The 19,085-nt window shown below is 51.4% G+C and overlaps 1 protein-coding gene across 1 annotated transcript; it reads left to right on the top strand.

Annotated features, from left to right (window-relative positions):
• The first annotated feature begins 856 nt into the window (after positions 1-856).
• On the top strand, positions 857-11,306 carry CACNG5 (calcium voltage-gated channel auxiliary subunit gamma 5). The gene is made up of 6 exons (XM_054221771.1): positions 857-987; positions 7,893-8,125; positions 8,887-8,973; positions 9,736-9,876; positions 10,521-10,666; positions 11,049-11,306. Exons 2-6 carry the CDS (start codon positions 7,918-7,920, stop codon positions 11,304-11,306), a joined length of 840 nt encoding a protein of 279 aa, XP_054077746.1. The 5' UTR covers positions 857-987; positions 7,893-7,917.
• Positions 11,307-19,085: the final 7,779 nt, after the last annotated feature.

A 19,085-nucleotide genomic window follows, 5' to 3' on the forward strand; every position in this document is an offset into this window, starting at 1 on the left:
TAGACCGTCCCAGCCTTGGTCCCGGTGGGAGGTGGGGGCTCCTCCAGCCACGGCGTACGCAGCGGGGTACGTTGCCTTCGCTTGTCCTCGATGCTGGGTTTGCCTGGGCTCCCTCTGCGCCAGCCAAGGTGAGCGGAGGGACGCACCCCGCCGAAGCCAGAAGAGGGTCACTGGATCGTCGGGTTACTGGAGTTTATGTAGTTGGGATAGAAATACAACCTGTAATTTACAGTGCGCAGAGGTTAATGGGTAAGCACCGCTCCGCACAGCCCATGGCAACGAGATTTCTGCTGCTCTTCTAGCAGAGCCCCCAGCCGGTTTGCTTTGCAGCACTAGGTATTTCCCCTTTTATTCTGCTTTTGTAGCTCTTTGTAGGGATTGAAACCAGGGGTTTGACTCAGGTCCCTGACTGCGAGCTCTCTGACGCACTGCAAGTAGGTGAATATCGTGTGTCAGCTTCCAAGTGCAGAGGGTGAGAGGGCATTGGGAAGGGCTCTGGAAAAGAAAGGGCTCAGCTATTGTTAGTGATGTAAACTTTGAATATATATATATATATATATATATAGTTTAAGCCTGGAGACCTGGACTTGCGTGGGCAATATTGCAAGCTCAGACCTTTAGCTCCTGTTTCCGTCTTGGGAAATGCACTTTGTGTAACGCTTTCCTACAAACCCACAGGGTAGGAGCTGCTGGCGCGCGGATGCGGACCCGTGCCTGCCATCCGCCTGTCCCTGTGTCCGAGCCCCGTGCATCCCTCGTGTGACTCAGTCGGAGGCAGAGAGCCAAGGCTGTGCCCTCTCCTGCAGTCCAGGAGCTCTCCCGTGCCCGCTGCTGAAGCCGCCCCATTCCCAGCTCCTCCCAGAGCCGCCCAGCAGCTGGAGCATCCATCGGGGACCCTCCTCGCTGGAACCTGGGCTTCCCACCTTCACAGCCGACGTCGCAGGTGTTCCACTTGCCAGAGCATCGCTCCAGCTGGGGTTAAAAGAGGTAAGAGCCTTAAACAGCAAGGGGAAAGGAGACACGCGGGCGGGATGTGCTCTATAACAGGTTTTGAGGGGGGGTATTTGTGGATCCAGAAAGCCCATGTGAATGAGCAGTAGCTGTACGCACACGGGCTGTGCCGGCAGTGTGTGAGCCGGGACTGTGGGGGCTGTTCGGTCGATGATTTTATTTGTTGAAAGTTACTGGCATCATCCAAAGCCATTAGTGTGGATTGGCTGGAGCCGAGCCATCGCCCCAGTGAGTGCGGCGGCATGGCAGAGGCGGCCCGTTTGGGAGAGTGTCTGGTTTGAGGGCTGGCGTGGGGAAATAGATTCTCAGTTGCTGCTCCTTTGACCTTGGGAATATCATTGGAGCTCCTTGTATTTGGTGCTGGAGCTAAAGGTGGGCTCCATTCACCAGTAACAACCTTGCAAACCTGACCCAGGCAAAAAGGGCAGGTTTTGAGCGATCTCTAGCCAAAAGGGCAGGTTTTGAAGGGCACGGTAAAGAAGGAGAGGGAAGAGCAGCCGTGGGTCAGCCTTGGATGTTCGTTAAAGCAGGCTGTGGGGTCAGCAGAAAAATATGGTACTATATGCGTTTCTATACAGCATTATGGTACTATACAGCATTTCCTTCACTCTCGCACTGCCATGAAAGGATTTTTGATCAAGCTTAAGAAAAATAACTTGGACAAGAAATAAAGCATGGGAAGTGCTAGGGAAAAGGGGAATTTCTCAGGAAAATTATGGAAGTCAAGCTTAAGAGAAAGATCCCAAGTAATCCCCCCCATAAAATCAGCCAGTGGTGAGCGTTACAGTGTGCGGCAGTCACACGTTGTTTCTTACGATTATTTTTCAGGTGTTCCTTGTGTCTGCTGAGAAGCAAAAAATTAATAGGTTTATGATTGCTGTGGCTCAATCTAGGTTTAAATAACTCATAACCAGCCTCTTTTTTTTTTTTTTTTTTTAAACCCTCCCTGGAGAGCCCGTGAGCCCAGTGCGCTCGATTGATGGGATGCTCTGTCTCTATCCGGCTGTGATGGCAGTGCCGCGCGTGGGGCTGGCCGTGCCGCACCGCTTTTCGCAGCCGAGGGGAAGCTTTCAAGCCCAGTATTGATCCGTTTGAAGTTTATGGCTGCTCGTAGCCGCACTTACTAGCGCTTGTTCAAACTGCCATGAGATGGACTGTTTCATTTCTTAATATCAGGCTAAACCTCTTCCACATCAAAAAGATTTATTTCTGTACTTATTTTTTCCAATACATAATTCCTCTCTCGGAAATGGAGCTGACATTTTTATATGACACTAATGCAGCTCTGTAAAGCTGCCTTGCGTATCTCTGTCTTCCCATGAACCACGTGAGGTGCCGGGTGCCGGCAGCCCAGGACAGGGCTCCTGGGAACCCTGCGGACCAGCTCCAACCCGCATCCCCTTCGGCCGTTCCCTCCCAGCGCACCGGCCCAGGAGATACTGCTTTTCTCTGCAGCCGTCCCTGCTCTCCTTCAGCTATTTTATGGAAGCAGAGTGGTCTCGTGTTTCTCTCCTGCCTGCAGTACACTTTTTCCAAGCTTCAAGGAGGGACCGTTGCTTCCCAAGTGGAAATTCCCAAACACCCGGTTTTCCAGGTGAGGTTTGTGGAGCTGCTTCTCCTGGGTGCCCAGGAGGGCACTGCCCACACCATCTCCTCCTCTTCCCCTCCTCTGCGGAGCTGCACACGCCCGGCTGTGGCTAAAGTCGTCTCGCCGTGTGCTCCTCCCGTGGAGAAAACCCTCTCTGCAAACCGATGGAGCGTCAGTTGGAGCCGGCTGGACACAGGCTGCATCCTGCACACGCTGGTTTAGGAGCGGAACATTTGCACCCTTCGGGTGCTCCGTAAGCGCAGTGGGAGCTGCCGTGCCATTTTGCGACCGCCTTCCTGTTCCATTGTGGTTATTAATCACCAAATTAAGCTTTTCTGGATTTGCTCACAAGGGAGCCAGGGTGACATCGTGCTGCCCGAAGGAGGGTGGCGATGCAGCGGTGGCCTTGCTCGCCCCCCCGGCACGGCCCTTCCTGCCCGGGCACTGCCGCCTCTGAAAAGTTTACTTCTGAAGGAGCCGCTCTCCTTGACCTATTTATTTTTGCCCACGTTTGTGGCCTGCGTTGTGTCCTGAGGAAGGGATCGTGCTGCTTGAAGGCCCTTTATTTTTAGCCAGCCCAATTTTCTTGTCGGAGCTTAGTGGGAGCTGGCCCTTTCAGTTCAGCTCCATCGCAGCTCACGCTCTCCTGCGTTTGCCGGCTCTTACCCAGGTCCCTGATGTTCTTTGTACATCGATCGCTCACTCAGTGGGTTTCCTACCCCCACGTCCACCAAACTTCATTCCTTCTCCTTTATGTTCTGCTCAGCCTCTTCCACTGCTGCAGGTCCATCATTTAACCCCTGATTTCCCTTGCTTGCAGCGGGGACCCGGCTTTCACAACCGCAGAGGCGGGCTGCCAGGCTTGTCCTAGATCCCAGCACCCCTCCACACACAAAACCTTCCCTCCTGTCTGCTCCGATAACCTTGGCTGTGCTTCCCCTCCTCGCAAATGTCAGAAAATTGGCAATGATGCTCTAGCCACATAAAAATCAATAGCTGCCTCTTTGGCCTGGCTCTTGGCTCTGCTGTTTCTGCCTTTACCCAGGGCAGGAAGGAGCGTTGTTTTCTGCTCAACTCGGAGCAGTGATTTATTGATACGACCCATCCTGTCCAGGCAGTTCACCGGCGATATATTTATTTGTCTCAGCCCATCTACATAGCCCAGCGTGGTGGCTTGTGCTCGGCGTTAGGTTACAGACTGGTGGGCTCAGAAATCTGGACCAGGATAATATTTTCTTTGCGTCACCGTGGAGCAACAGGTGAGGACTTCAACTCACTCCTAGATCTGGGTGAACCTCATTAGGAACTACACCAATATTCATTTCATTTTCTGAGGGGGTCGGTCCCAGCGAGGGCCATATGCAGTTCCCATCAGAAACTATGGCTCTGAGACAAAACGAAATTCATTATGAGGACCGCAGATTACTTTTCAGACTGCCCTTATTATTCCTTGGACTACTACCAGAAGGCACAGTGTGATTGAAGGAGCAGGAACAGTTCTAAGGTCCCAGTTCTTGGAAATCTTTGGGGCTATATTCATTTAATTTAAAATACAGCTACTCTTGGAAACCAAACAGCATCCCCTGGTCAGCTGTAGGAAGCAAAACACGATTGGTAAAGGTTACTGGGGACTAAATCCTTGCTGAAAATCAAGCCAGCTCCTGATAGCGTCCTCGAAAAATCTTTCTTTTGGGAGCCCTGCTGATTCTCCAGGCGCTGGATATGGAGGAAGGTTTGTTCCGAGCAGCTGCTCTGCACCATCCCTGACTCCCGTCCCCCACCCCGTCGGCTCGATTTTATGTGCCGGCAAGACAGTAATAGGGATCATTCTCTAATGCATCCGTGATTACATGGAAATTGAAGTGTGAGAGAGAAAAGAAATGAGGCAATTGAGAGGCGTGACTCTGACGCCCGACCCCTCTCCCTGCTGCCAGCGTCACCCCAGTGACCAATATAAATGATGCCAAATGGGTATATGTTCCAGTGCCTGGTGTTGATGGACAACAAATCATTGGAAATACTTAGCTATTTCCTTCTGAATGGCTTTATCTGGACTTTCACGTACTCCCTACTTTGATTTTTGGCCCCTTATTAGCAAAAAATGTGCAGGGAGGATTTTTGTTGATGATACATGAGCCAAGAATACATTCCAGCTCCTTTTACCATTTTGGCACCAAAATGCCAAGAAGGATGAGACACCCTGTAGTACACACTGTTCATTTTGAGGCAGCAACTAGAAAATATGTCTCCGAGTGAGTTAGGGAAAAGAACAGATGAGCCAGAGGATCTGTGCTTTGCGTGGTCACATTGCTGGATCAAATGGGATCTATAAAGAGATGGGAAACGGCATATTCCCTGGGAAATGGCATATTCCCATCCAGTGAAGGGATAAACTCGTGTCCTAACATCTACAGCTTTGTGCCGATCTCTCCCTTTGACAGTACCCCAAGGTGCAGGGCTACCTTTGCAGGACGTGCGTCTCTGCCCCACGGCTACCAGTTTCTTCTTTAGCTGCTGCCTCTGAATTCTTCAGGGAAAAAAAAAAAATCTGGGCGTCTCCTCCGGCCCTCTCACTCCTCACACCCCGAGCAGGGAGGTGTCCCTCCTGGGAACACGTCCTGCTTTTCTTGAGCTGAGGGAAACATTAAATTAGAACACCAAAAATGAGGCTCGTTAGCAAAGCCAAAGGTGGAGCGCTTGCGGTAGCGCGAGCATTTCCTTGGGCTGGCTGTCGGTGACAGCACTCCCCTGCCCGTAGGTCGGTACCTTCTGGGAAACGGCTCAGTGTGAACGTAGGAAGAGCCAAATCCTGAATTTCACATGGAAGGGAATTGTCAGAGCTGTTGCAGCGCTGGAGGGTGCAAGTACATCTGCTCATCTTCTTCCTACCAAGATGTACTTGGCTGCTTTGGACTCAGGGTAGGATGCGATAATAAAAGTCTCTCTCTCCCTTTCTCTCAAGAATTCGCGACTCTTCCGGGAGCGTTCCCTGCTCTTGTCTCTTAGACTGCCCAGAGCAGCAAGCTGGAGGTGCAGACAGGCCTTGGGTGTGTTGGATCTCTTCGGTAAATGCAGTTATTTGGACTCCACAGTAACTACAAGTTTCCTTCACGTCAGTCTGGGATGAAACTTGCTGCAGGAGCGGGCCGTGGGGGAGGCTGGTGCCTCGGTGCTGCAGGTGTGCCGGGGTCGGGCGCTGCAGGAGCGCGGAGCTGCCCAGCCAGCCCGCCTCCAGGCGTCCGGCAGCAAGGAACAACCGTCAGCATCCTCGGCTTCTACTAGTCATGAGGGAGCTGTGGCAGAACATTATCTTTGGAGGCTTTCAAGTGTAAAAGTGCAAGCCGAGAGGACTCTTGGCATCTCTGAGAGTCACTGTAAGCAAGTAAGTATTAATATATTTACATCAGAGGTGCAAGAAATAAAGCCCTCCTCCAGCCCGCTGGGACGTGTCAGAACAGCGAGCCGTCATCTCCTGGCCCAGGCAGGAGCCGTATCTCCCGATTTAATCGCTAAATCCCTCCGGCTTTGCCGCAGCGATAACAGCATCGAGACTTCTCTTCCAAAGAGCCCGTTATCCAACGCATGCCACGATGCCTGTTATCCATGGATATCCATGGATAATAGCACGATGGAGCTATTCCTGTGTCGGTTCAAAAGCTGACACCCAGGGAGACGGACAACATACGCATCCCAGGGCTATTGTTTACCCGTCATTATCCGGGGAACCGGTGTTTCAAACAAAATGTGGGTTTAGGAGGGCTCTGCTCTCCTTCCCAGGCCTGGGACACAGCAGGGAAATGCCGTGCTCTGCCCCCAGCTCTCTCCCATTTGTTGTCCCTTGAAACTTCACGCGGTGCAAAAGAGCCTTGTGCAATTTTAAAGGGAGCCTAAGGAAAACGCGTCCCGCTCCTGCTGTGTTAAATTCGGTAGCTTTTGTTGTCTAGCTGGATTTTTTTTCTTTTCCTTATTGTCCGCCGTGCTGAACAATGGCAAAATGTGCCTTGGAAAATATACATGACGCGACACTTATCTGTGATTCATGCTGCCTTTATAAAAGCAGTCAATAGCGTTATCTGCCTCATTCCTACTCCAAGAGAAGACCATCTCTTGTGTGTGTCTTTTCCTTCTTGCTCTTATTCCTCTAATCCTTTGTTTCTGTGGGTTTTTCCCCCCCATATTAACGGCATTTTTTCTCTCCTGCGTCAAAAACTCTGATTTCTCATGACATTTTATCAGTCTGCAGGGCACCGTGAGAACTGCCAAATTCCACAAATTAGCAAAAATTAAAAAAAAGCCAAATTTTCCATCCACAAGTGACATGGAGGATGCAGGAAGTTTTTTCCCCTCCTTCTGTAATGTTTCCCGGGGCCTGACGGCGTCTCTCTGCCTGCCCCTGAAGCACAGGCCCAGTTTGGGCCAGTTCACTCTCTGCGTTCAGCTGACACCGGCGCTTGCGGCCCTCATCCAGCAAGCACAATAAAAAGCAGAAAAAGGCAGGCTATTGCGTCACGCTGCTCTGCTTCGAGGCATTTGGTGATGTCATTCAGTGGGCATAAATGTAGTGCGGTTTTTGCAAAATCAGGATCTTGATGGTAACTCCAGACATTCAAGGCCAGGCTGGATGAGGCTCTGAGCGACCCGATCGAGTTGCAGATGTCCCTGCTGACTGCAGGGGGTTGGACTAGGTGGCCTTGAGAGGTCCCTTCCAGCCCAACCCAGTCTATGATTCTATGAATTCTACCCTGGAAGAGGAAAAATGGCGATATTGTGGGCAGTGGGGTGGTGACCGGAGCTGCTCAGGAGCAGGTTTTGTTCTGGCAGCCGAAAGTATGTTTGTTGATCCGTTGTGGCGGTGGCCGTGAGCCTCACCCAGCTCCTGTGCCGAGGAGACGCGGCTGGCGCTGCCGCCCTTAGATAAGGCTCTGAGGATGGCAGATGCTGCGGTTTGGCTACACCCCTGGGGAGATGAGCGCCGGGTTCGGCCGGAGCAGCAGGAATTCACCTCCAGCAGATAAAATGGGAGCCAACGAGCTGATCCTGGCCATCCCGCATTGCTCCCGCCCCAGCGCTGGCACCCGGCGTTAGGCACATCCACGAGGCGTGGGGCAGCGGTCGGGTGGGATTTGGTTCAAAGTCTCCATCTGTCGGGGCGCGCCGTGATTGTTTTAACGGCCGATTTCAGCTCGACCCAAATAAGGGCAGTTAAGGGCAGAGGGCGAAGCTTTGGCACATCCATTCCCCCAAAAAGCGGTAGACGGCTCCGTGCTGATGGCCGTGTCCCCTCTCCCGGCAGCCGTCCCCGCCGCCTCGGCCCCCCCATGCTTTTGGGAATGAGTGCCTGTGGCAGGAAGGCGCTGACCCTGCTCAGCAGCGTGTTCGCCGTCTGCGGCCTCGGCCTCCTGGGCATCTCCGTCAGCACCGACTACTGGCTCTACCTGGAGGAGGGCATCGTCCAGCCCCAGAACCAGTCGGCCGAAATCAAACTGTCGCTGCACTCGGGGCTCTGGAGGGTCTGCTTCCTGGCAGGTATGGCCTCCCTCCCAAAAACATCCCTCATAAGGTGACGTTTGCTGCGTGTCAGTGTTGTTCCGGGGGAAAGGGCTGGGGAAAATAGGGTTTTTAGAGGCTGTGCCCATCTTTGCTTCCAAATTTAGGCGCAACCTGAGTAATGCCATCCCTCCGGCTTTAACAGCCAGGTGGATAACTGTGCCTTTGCACATAGGTTTTGGGTGAGTTTGCTGCCGCCGTGCCAGACCCTGCTACCCCCCACCCCGCTCCGTCCCAGCGCTGCAGCCACAGCGCCTTGGGCAGCAGCTCACGACTTTCCTTTTTGTCCCTGCAACATTTAGATTCAGGTCAGCTGGACCGTCCCCTCCATCCGCGCCAGGTTTGATGCAGCGATTTGGCTGCGGGGACGGAGTTGAACAAAACCCAAGGGAACAGGAATCTCAAAGTGACCCATCTGAAATGTCACAAAGTTTCAACTGATGCTTTGAAAAAGTCAGAGTGAGGAGCTCTGATACTGTCCCCGGGGCCCCCTTAGGTCCTCTGCCTTCACGGTTCACATTTTTGCATACAAGAGAATCCTTTTGCACAGGGGAGATGGTAGTTATGAGATGTCTGTCTTCAGCCCCAAACACCGAGACCCGAGATGGAAGCGGCAGTAAAAAGCAAGCTCGTTTTTATGCTTGCATCGAAATTGATTTTAAAGCCACTCTCCCCCCCTCTCCCCCAAAAACAAGCAGCCAAACACACGGCAGGCGTGACTTGGTCTCTGTTTGCTGCAGGGGAAGAGCGCGGCCGGTGCTTCACTATCGAGTACGTCATGCCCATGAACATCCAGCTGACATCTGAATCCACAGTCAACGTCCTGAGTAAGTGGTTCGGTGGGGTCTTACCCTTTGCATCCTGCAAAGCACCAAAGGGTCGCTGGGGATCCCCCCAAGAAATCCACTTTGAGCCCTTGCTGGAGAAGCTCCTGGTTCCCTGGTAGTGCTACCGTGCAAGGAGGAACTACATTTTTTACTGTGTGAGTCATCCAACGTGCTCCTAAGTCTTTGGGGACATCCCTTTCTAATGGCAGGGTGCTCACAGAGGCTCTGAGCTCTACAATTTCCTTTCACTGGCTATTGAGCGCTGATGTTTGTCGAAGTGTTTGGCTTTATAGTCTCCTCTCTGTAATTTGCAGCTGTATTTATTCTGTAGCAATCAATTTTACACTTTACATAGTGGGATGAATTAAGGATGGAGTGTCACAGCTCTCATGATGAATTCTGCAGTCATTTTTGATTTAATAAATCAAAGTGTTCAGCAAACAGTTTTGCAGCGAAGCCAGAGAAAAATGCAGGTTCTGATGGTTTTTTTTCCCCATGTAGCACTTCCCATAAAAACTCCTGGAAATAGAAACATTAACAGACGTTTCTACAGCCAGGCAGAGTCCCCTCGTCACTCACCCTGTTAGCAGAGACACATAAGGGAGGGGAGCCCCTGCCAGGGCCTGGGGAGCAGCGCGGGGGCACCCACGTTAACCAGCCGCGAGGAAGGAGCCGACCTGGTCAGGAGCCACCTCACCCGTTTCTTGTGCTCTGTGGGGAGGATTGACCTGTTCTCGCTTTCCTCTGCCCCTCTCCCCCCAGAGATGATCCGCTCTGCCACCCCCTTCCCTCTGGTCAGCCTCTTCTTCATGTTCATCGGCTTCATCCTGAGCAACATCGGCCACATTCGGCCTCACAGGACCATCCTCGCCTTCGTCTCAGGGATATTCTTCATCCTGTCGGGTGAGTTCTGCTAGCCAGCTTTTCTCCTGAAAATCCTTGAGCATGGAGCACGTTGGCTTTTGTAGCTGCTGGTGCTCTCCTAACCCTCTGTGGTGGCTCCTCTTTGGAGTCATCCATCACCCGTGGGGGCTCCCAGCTCAGCCCCGCAGCCTGCTCGGGCTTTGCAGGATGAAAAATCACCACGTGCAAGACTTGTTTGTGGCAGCGGCGAGGAGACGTGGGGGAAAAGCACCCCCACCCGTGCAGGAGCGGGTGCTGGGGGCAGGACGCCTCTCACGGCACGTCGGTCGCAGGAGAGATCTGAAACTTCAAACTGCTCAGCCGGGATGTCTCTGCATGAGACAAGTGAATGTTTTATTCACGGTGTTGTGCCAGTGTTAAACAAATAGCTGTGACAGCCGAGCTCTGAAGCCAGCCCCTGCCCGCTGCATACGGACTTGCTCGAGCAGGTAACGGCTTGAGTGAAACGAGAGGAGTGCCCTGGGTTAGCTCAACAGGAAAGCACCTTCTTTCCCCCGTTATTTCAAGCACATTTCCCCCATTTTACACTTTCACCCGTAAGTCAGGTCCTAAAGGAAGGTGCTTCTTCAGCAGCTTCATCCCTGAAGCGTTTCCCACCCTCTTTCTCCTTGGTTTCTCCCCAGGTCTGTCCCTGGTGGTGGGGCTGGTCCTCTACATATCCAGCATTAACGACGAGATGCTGAACCGGACCAAGGACTCGGAAACGTTCTTCAATTACAAATATGGGTGGTCATTTGCCTTCTCTGCCATCTCGTTCCTTCTCACAGAGGTACCCGGGAGCTCTCACATCCCTGTAATGAGTGTATCCCGTTCTCAAGGGCTGGGGGGGCACCGGGGCTGTGACCAAAAGGAGGACTGAGATGGGGTTTAAGGATAGGCTATGGGGGCTGATATATAGTATGGTGGGAGACACACACAGTGGGGACAGGCCCCAGGCCTGGAGCACCGATGGGGCGTTTGATCACCATTTGGATGCAGAGATGTTATTTACCGCAGGAACCCGGTGCAGTGAAGTCACTCTCCTCGGGACCCCTTGTGCATCGTCAGCAGAGGGAAAAAAAAGCCATTTACATTTTTGTTCTGTTTTGGTGGTGGTGGAGAAGGCAGCCGTTAGCAGGGTGAGTGTCAGGCCACGTCTCTCTCCCCTGCAGAGCGCCGGGGTGATGTCCGTTTACCTGTTCATGAAGCGATACACGGCCGAGGACATCTACCGACCTCACCCCGGCTTCTACCGTCCCCGGCTGAGCAACTGCTCCGACTACTCGGGGCAGTTCTTGCACCCGGACGCGTGGGTGCGGGGACGCAGCCCTTCGGATATCTCCAGCGAGGCGTCGCTGCAGATGAACAGTAACTACCCGGCTCTGCTCAAGTGCCCCGACTACGACCAGATGTCCTCGTCCCCGTGCTGAGCCCCGCCACCCCCTGCGCCCACTCCTGCCCGAGCACCAACGGTCGCCACGTCCTGACTCCCTTTGTCATTTATTTTTTAGGCCGCTCTTTTGGGGCAAATGTCTATTTATAGGAGCGTAAATATAACCCAGGAGATTGGTTACATAACCAACAATGTAACCTAGAGAATTGGGATATTTCCCTTTCTTTGGTTTGTTTTTTTTTTTTTATTCTTCCCTGCATAACTAAAAATCTCTCCAAAGTCCTCTCCTTTCAGCTCATCCCGCTGAGCAAACAGCAGTTCTGGCTGGGGGATAAATCCAGGGCTGGACTCGAGAGCAGAAAAAAGAAAATAGAGTAGAACTCAGAGAAAAACCTGTGTTTTTCGGTTTAGGTAGACTGCAAAAGTTTGTGCATTTGGCTGTATCATTTAATTATAGATTTACCGGCCTAAGTGTCAGCAGGCGTAAAAGATTTGTGTAAATTTGCAAGAAATAGCCATCATTAGGAAAATATAAATTTTGTCTTGACTCAGCATTTACTGATTGATCTCTCCTGTTGCTGAATACCACTTTTAAGCAGGCTGTAATGGGAAATAGCCATCTTTCTTGACTATACCTCAGCAGGCTTGGGCACAAGCAGGTGGTTGTTTCTCTGTGGCCACTTGCAAACTGTTGCTTAAATATCCGTGTTGTTTGGCTGGAGGCTCTGCGGCCCTGGGGTGTCCGGGCTCTTGGGTGGCTCAGGCACCCACTTTCCCTCCGACATCCCATAGGCCGGGGGTCTGAAGAGCGACTGGGAGTATTTCAGCACTGAGTGGAAAACTAGCTAAAACATTCCCGTCGGAAACATTAGGTGCAGGATTTAGGGGGGAATTATGGCCAGAAGTGCAAGTTATTTTGGTGACAGGCGAGATCCCAAACCGGCATAAAGGGATGTAGCTGAAATCAATGGCAATAGTCCAGCGTAGGAAAGTAGTTAGCATATATTTAATTTTGGCAAGAATATGGTATTTTAGCTGCTTTTTTTTTGTGTCTGTATAGACCTTATTTTGAGGTTTTAAGTTTTAAAATTTCATATGACGCTTTGGCATTCCGGTCTTAGACAGCTGCCAGGGGGAGAGCATCGCTCTGATTGAAAACGAAGGGCAGGGAAGGAAAAGGCTGGCTCCCGCCTGCGCAAGCCGCGAGCTGTCACCTTGCAGGAGAAAGAGCTTTCTCCAAACTTTATTTCCGTCCTTGTTATTTTAAACCTTTCTGAACATTTCCTTTCTGCGGAACAAAACCCTCCAGGGATTCTTGGTATATTTGAGCTTGTTTTGTCTTACTGTAATTAAAACAAATAGAATACACGCACTTTTAACCTCATTTGTAGCATACCTGTAATGAATGTTGCACCTTTTTGTTATTATTTGTTATTTAATATTTAATCCTTATTATTTATTATTTACTATTTATTATTTATAAACTACTCCAAAGTAGGGTCCAAGTCCTGGCGCAGCACCAGGCTTTGCATGGACTCTGGCGCCCGCCCCGTGGGACGTCGCTGCAGGTGCGTATCCAGCCCGCTCTTGGACAGGATCGTTTCCTCTCCAGTTCCTTCAGACAAGCAAGTAACGTATATCTGGTGTATATCTAGTGTCACTGACTCCTATTTACTGAGTTTTATAACCATGGCATCTTTTTGTAGACACCACTGTATTTACCCTTAGATTTTGTATTGCCCTCAAGCATCTGCCCTCTCCTTCTGAAACCCAGTTTGTAAGTGCTACGTGACAGAGTCAGTGCTGGGAAGGTTCAAGCATTAAAGCACACCCAGCCCCACCATCCAGTGACAAAACTTGCTGGTCCTCATCCAGGACCAGATAAACCATCAGTTTTCCACTGGGATCCACAGGCTCCAAGAACACGCGGGAGTTCACAAGCGATGATCTTACATTCCCCAGAGCCCGATCGAGTTTGCTGGGCTTGGCGTTAGGGCTTTCTGGTGGCTCAAAACCAGTTGCCTTTGCATCTTCCCCTTGAGGGATCCTTTATATTCTGAGTCTTTCCTGGGAGGGAGACCTTCGGGCTCACCAAAATCGCTGATGCTCGGAGGAGTGAGGGCTGTCCCACACGGGTGTGTTGTTTAGTGTGGTTAACTCTGTACAGCATCATGAGACGTCCCTGTCCCCGAGCGGAATTTTCCTTTGTACTGATTGAATACAGAATTATTCAGTTTATAAATTAAAATGTCTGCCTATGTAAGCAGAAGACGTGAAAAAAAACTTCGCGCCTCCCTCAAGGCCCCAGCAGGTTTAGCAGAGTCTAGGGGCGAATTAGAAAAGTAATTATTTTAATTCATTGGGGAGATTGTCATCTTGTGGCTGCATTTGTGAGCCTGGGAGTTCGCATGTTCACCCAGTGAGCATAAGCCCTTCGTAAGTGCGGGACTGCCAAAAGAAATCTGTCAAAAGATGTGCTTGCGGTTGGTTCAGTAAACGCTGGTTTGGGGCAGGAAAACGCGGCGCTTGGTGAAGCACGGGCAACGGTGGTTGTGCCACCGGGTGGTGTTGCTGCCCCTCTAACAGCGCCCGGAGTGGCAGCAGCTCTCGGCATGGATGGCTACAGCCTCGAGGTGCAAGTATCACACCTTCACTGGCTGGGAGAAACTTCTCCAGAGCCTCTGCGGCACGGAGACATGAGCGTGGTGGGGCAAGCTGCGGAGCCCAGCCACCCTGCGAGGTCCTTCTCCCCATAGCATCACCCACGGCTGATGTTCTCCACAGCAATAAATGCTCAGTAAATACATGTAGTACCCCCTTAGGACACTTACTCAGCATTTAAACACCTCTCCTAGTCATCTGGCGTGGTTTCACCCCACCTTAATCTCTGTTACACCACATCCTTCCCTCCTCGGATAGCACCGCTGGTGCCTCCTTCGGTCTTTCCCCCACCTCTATTTCGGTGCTGGCCTCCCGCTGTGCTCTTTCCGCATCTGTTGCTTGGATTGCAATAAATTAAAAGTGGAATTTGAGGATAAACTAGCAATTAAATTAGAGGTTTAACCCCTATGAGACTAAAGTCCTTAAACTTACCTGACGGTCGAGTCAAGCCACTCACGGGCCCATAGGAAGGTAATTGCTTGTCTGACACTTTGCAGAAAATTGTTTGCACTTAGAAGCGTAAAAAAAAAAAAATCTCTCGTTTTGCATGAATGACTAATTGGTGTCAGACTCTCTGTGCACGCGGCTGTGTCTGCTTGAACTACAGTGTTAGAGCAAATTACTAGGATTAAGGGTTAAATAAACACCCGGCGCTGCCTGATCCACGCACAGTTCGCTGCTCCCGGCTGCTGCTCAGGACTGCAGCGGGCTGACGCTTTTTCTGTCCCTGCCACAGCCTCCCATGCGGAACACATCCCTCCCAGCAGCCTGGGTGCCGTATGGAGTTCACGGCTCCGGGAGGGATGGGTGGTAACTGCAGAAACCGCATGTGGGAGGCGAGCGAGCCCCCCAACCTGCGCAGCTCAGGGAAGGCTGGTCAGGAAGCCGGGCGCCCTGAGACCTTCTTGGGGAAGTCCTGGGAGCCACCCTTCCCCTGTGTGTTTGGGGTTAAATCAAATAGCCCCCCTGTAAGCCCAGGGAGGGGTTGTCTGGCCTGTATCTCCCAGGACATGAAAGCCCCTCTCTGCCAGCACCCCCCCTCCCGCCCTTAGGACACGCTCTCCTCCTTGCGCCCTCCCACCACGTCGTTCCTGTGGCCCTAGGTGAGACGGGGCCCCAGTGCGAACAAGCTCCATTTGCCCATTAGTTAGGAGCGTCCTGAAAACCCTTGTTGAATCATGAGGTACAGCTGCAAGAGGTTCGTTAGAGACCAATTGTGGGCAGTAATTAAGTAGCTAGGAATAACGAGGCTGTGCTGGGTCGTGTTTTCCCTCACTCAGTTGCTGCTAGAGCAACTTGTGGCTCCAGAGCTTGCTCTTGCCCAGTGGAAAAAAATATCTTTGTATATATAAATCTACATATAGGCACAGCTGAGATGTCCTCCAGTGCTGGTCCCCCTGCACCCATGTTGCTAGTGGACACAAGGAGCCACCGGGAAGGTTAAGGTAAGGCAAGAGCCCTCGCTGGGCAGTAACCCCCTCCCAGCAGGGACCAAGAGCACCACTGAGCTCTCTTGGCTGCTGGTGAAGCTGCTGCTGTGCTGAGGTGAGGTTTGGGCAGGTGTTTTGTGGCAACCTGGTCCTGTCGTGCCCAGGAGGATGGCACGGAGCTGCTGCTTGGGTGGGCTGGGGGAGACTAAATCCCGACGGCTGGGGAAAACCCAGATGGACCTTGCTGTTGCCTCCTCTGGACACAGGACTGAAGACCTGTGCCCTTTCATCGGCTTCGAGCAGACAAGCCCCAAAGGTGTTGTGTGAGGGTGGGTTTCAGCCAAGTATCACCGTGGTGGGGTAAAGACCTGACTCAGGTGCCACGTACGGGATTCGGGGGTTTCTAGCACACAGCACTCTGCTCGCAAGTCTTTGTGTTGCATAATTCATGCTATTTGTTAGAGTTTTGTCTTCGTTTAGCCAAATGTGAGTTAGCCCCATGGGCTATTCAAGGTGTGCTAAGAAATTAAATAGTCTTATTGGTCCCTGCTGACGGCTTGTTAGCTGTGCAGAACTGGCGCGTCCGTGGTGGGGATGCTGTGTGAACAGGCAAAACGCTCACCCAAGTAAATACCCCTCCACTAATGAGAAGTAGCTGAGAGACATTTATTTTCTTTTTCTTTCTTCTTCTTCTTCCTTCCTTATGAGATTTATTTATTTACTCCTAATTTTGTTTTTTCCCACCACAAAAGATTGACATACACGTCTGGCTAGAAAAAAACCCTAGGATTTTCCTCCTCGCTTTTCCCGTCCAGTTTTAGGCCCCCCTGGTGGGGTGTCCTTCTCCCTGCTGCAGCATCCCTTGCTGCACGGGCCGGGTTGCTCCACCATCCCTCCTCCCCTGAGAACCACCTCAGCTCTTTAACTGTTCTTTCTGCAAACCGGCAGCACCACAGCCGTGCTGTGTGTGTTAAAGGGGTGGCTGCTGGGGCAGGGAGCGGGATGTCCCCAACACCCCGGCTGCTCCACGGGTGCCACCCCACGTGCCCCGCCATGGCTGGGGTGCTCCACTGACCTTTTCTCCATCCACCACGGGGTTTCTGCCTATCGCTGTTGTGTAGATAGCAAATTGCAACTGTTCCCATGGATACAGTAGATTATAGAAAGGGAAGAGCTGCCTCTTTGCTCTGTCTTTGTGTATGGTTTTGTATACCTTAGATTTTGGATGGTGGTGACCTCAGCGGGCAGCGGTTATAATGGGCAGGTGATGGCTGCAGCAATTACCCTGTGTATCTTTAATTGCAAACCAGCCCCTGGGTGTAACCCAGGAGAGGAGAGGTGGTTCTGGATGGCATGGGACCCTCCCCGTGGCTGCAAAATATGTGTCCAGATCACATTGATTTTTGGTGAAGGGCACTGCAGTGCTGAGTACGCTGATAAACTGTGCCCACCGTGTCCCTGTGGGTGGCGGAAGGGCCTTTGGCCGGTCAGTCACGCCGGCTTGTGTCACAAATGAATCCAGTGAAAAGAGGGGTGGATGAAGAGGAGATGGCGCTGTCAGCGTTGCCCTGGTGCCCACCTGTCACCCTGGTGCCCCCGCCGCGGCAGCTGTGGTCGGTGTGTAGCATCACCGTGCCAACGTCCTGTCACACCACTTCATCTCTGAGTCTCTGGCCAATTCACTCTTCAGTAGGGGAAAAACTGGGGGGTTTTATTATTACAATTCGCAACGTGGGAAAGCAGTATTTCAACCAGAAGATCAGCCCCACTCGACTGTGTTGCCAGACTCCTCTCCCAAGGGCTGTATTTGAGGAATACATTGGCTCTAACTGGATATTTCCAAGCCCTGAGCAGTTTGTACCACGCTGTTCTGCAGGCGCTGTCTGGCATTTTTAATCAAACCACCTCAGAAATCCCAAGCCTCCCCCTCCCTCTCCGTTTCCAGTGAAAGGAGAAGTATTCACACCCAAATTGTGATTAATATGCCTTGAAAATCTGCAGCACCAGCATTCAAGGTTATTCCCCAATAAGCCATCAGTTTTGTCATCGGCTCCCAGTAAATCTTCTGGCTGTGATGAGATGCAGCTGCTCTTAGTCTTTAACGTTAGGGCAGTGTGAATTCATTTTTCTGAGAGGCAGTCCCGGTGTGAGTGGGGTGCAGAGAAGGTGTTTGGTGGTTTGGACTCATTCGGGTCTGCAGCTGCTTAAACTGCGGCTGCTGGAAGGGCTGCGGCAGCCGGTGCCTTTGGGTTCGGTTTAAATCACTCATTTTGGAACAAAGTCCATATTTGCCCCAACAAGTCCCCGCTACCACCAAGCACCTGTAAATCCGCATGTAGACAAATCCCCAGACCTGGGCTTCAGCTCTCTGTCCCTAATCAGCAAAGCGCGTAGGCACGGGTTGAAACCCCTTGGACTCCAGCAGGATCCATATCAGAGCAAAAATTAAGCCCAAGCGAAGCTCTGCTGAACAGGATCTGTCTGCGTCGGCATGTTTAAAAGCCCCTGGTAGTGGGCTTCTGTGATAGAGGAGCTGGAAGGCACAAAAGAGGAGATAGTAGAGAGGCATGGCCATACGTTTCTCATTTTCCCATAGTGATAACGTCTTTAATGAGGTGCGTGTTGACGAGAATAGACCCCTGAGGGCCTCGCATCTGCCTGGCGTCTTGACACACGCCAGCTTCCCGCTGCAACTTCAGGGGGAAAACCTGCCCAGAAAGCTGAAAGGTGTTATTTAATTAATAACAGCTAATTTGAATAAGTACTGGAATGTCGCTCAGCCTGTCTGGAGGTGAGCTTGGTGAGTTCGCCTCCACGGGGAAACGGGACGTTTCGGAAGCCAGGGGACACCATCGGTGTCACGCACAGGAGCAAGGAGCAGCGGTGTCTCAGCGTGCTGTCGTGTCAGCGCAGGCCAGATCCTGCTCGTTTCTTTGTATGTACTAAGTAAATCTATGATACTTAGATTTAGCATAACTGAGTGCTGTGTGGGCCCCAATGCTGGTTTAATCTGTCTGCGGCTCGGCTCACCAAAGGCTGCGGAGAGTGAGGGGATAAGCGAGGCATCCCGTGGCACTTACGGGGCTGTGTCGTGCCCAGACAACATCTTACGCTGAAATAATACGGCTTTGAAAGCTGCCTTGCGTCAGTGCTGGACAAGTTCAAACATCTGAGTGAAAGCTCTTATTTATCCTTGAAAAGCAAATTGTGTTTTACTTTAGCGGGAATTCCAGGGTCTGTTTCCCGAGAGAGCATCCCCAGTTCCTGCTGTGGCTAACGAACTTCGGAATGACCGTTGTTTGTCCAGGACAATAGGTTTATATATTATTTAGTATTATTATTCATAATTTAGATAAACAGAGAAGGTCTCTCTAGCAGTGCAGAACATGTACATGTAAAATCCCCGTCAAATTATTTATTTCCATATAAATTATGTACTGTCAAAACTGCTCTACTGATCTGAAGGTTAAAGGCTTCATCACAGAAATGTAGCAGCTCCCCGTCATTTCAATCAGAATGTGGTTATATACAGAAAAAAGCAGCCCGGCGGTTGTGGATTTCCTATTGATCTGCTTCAGCAGCTCTGCCTGGCTTAGAACAGTTAAAATAAATGAAATAAAAATACAAACCTACGGTTGTTTTATCTTTCCATAAAAAGTAGGTCATATCCCCAACTGAGCTGTATTTTATTCATACAAATACATTTTTACAATTAAAAATGCAAC

Source organism: Rissa tridactyla, chromosome 15 (genome assembly GCF_028500815.1).
Source record: "Rissa tridactyla isolate bRisTri1 chromosome 15, bRisTri1.patW.cur.20221130, whole genome shotgun sequence".
In the NCBI taxonomy this organism is placed as follows: Eukaryota; Metazoa; Chordata; class Aves; order Charadriiformes; family Laridae; genus Rissa; species Rissa tridactyla.

Excerpts from the sequence above, each read along its gene's own strand:
- CACNG5 (XM_054221771.1), top strand. The coding sequence starts at position 7,918 with ATGCTTTTGGGAATGAGTGCCTGTGGCAGGAAGGCGCTGACCCTGCTC. Across the intron at positions 9,877-10,520 it reads GATATTCTTCATCCTGTCGG|GTCTGTCCCTGGTGGTGGGG; the intron begins GTGAGTTCTGCT and ends GTTTCTCCCCAG. Across the intron at positions 10,667-11,048 it reads TCTCGTTCCTTCTCACAGAG|AGCGCCGGGGTGATGTCCGT; the intron begins GTACCCGGGAGC and ends TCTCCCCTGCAG.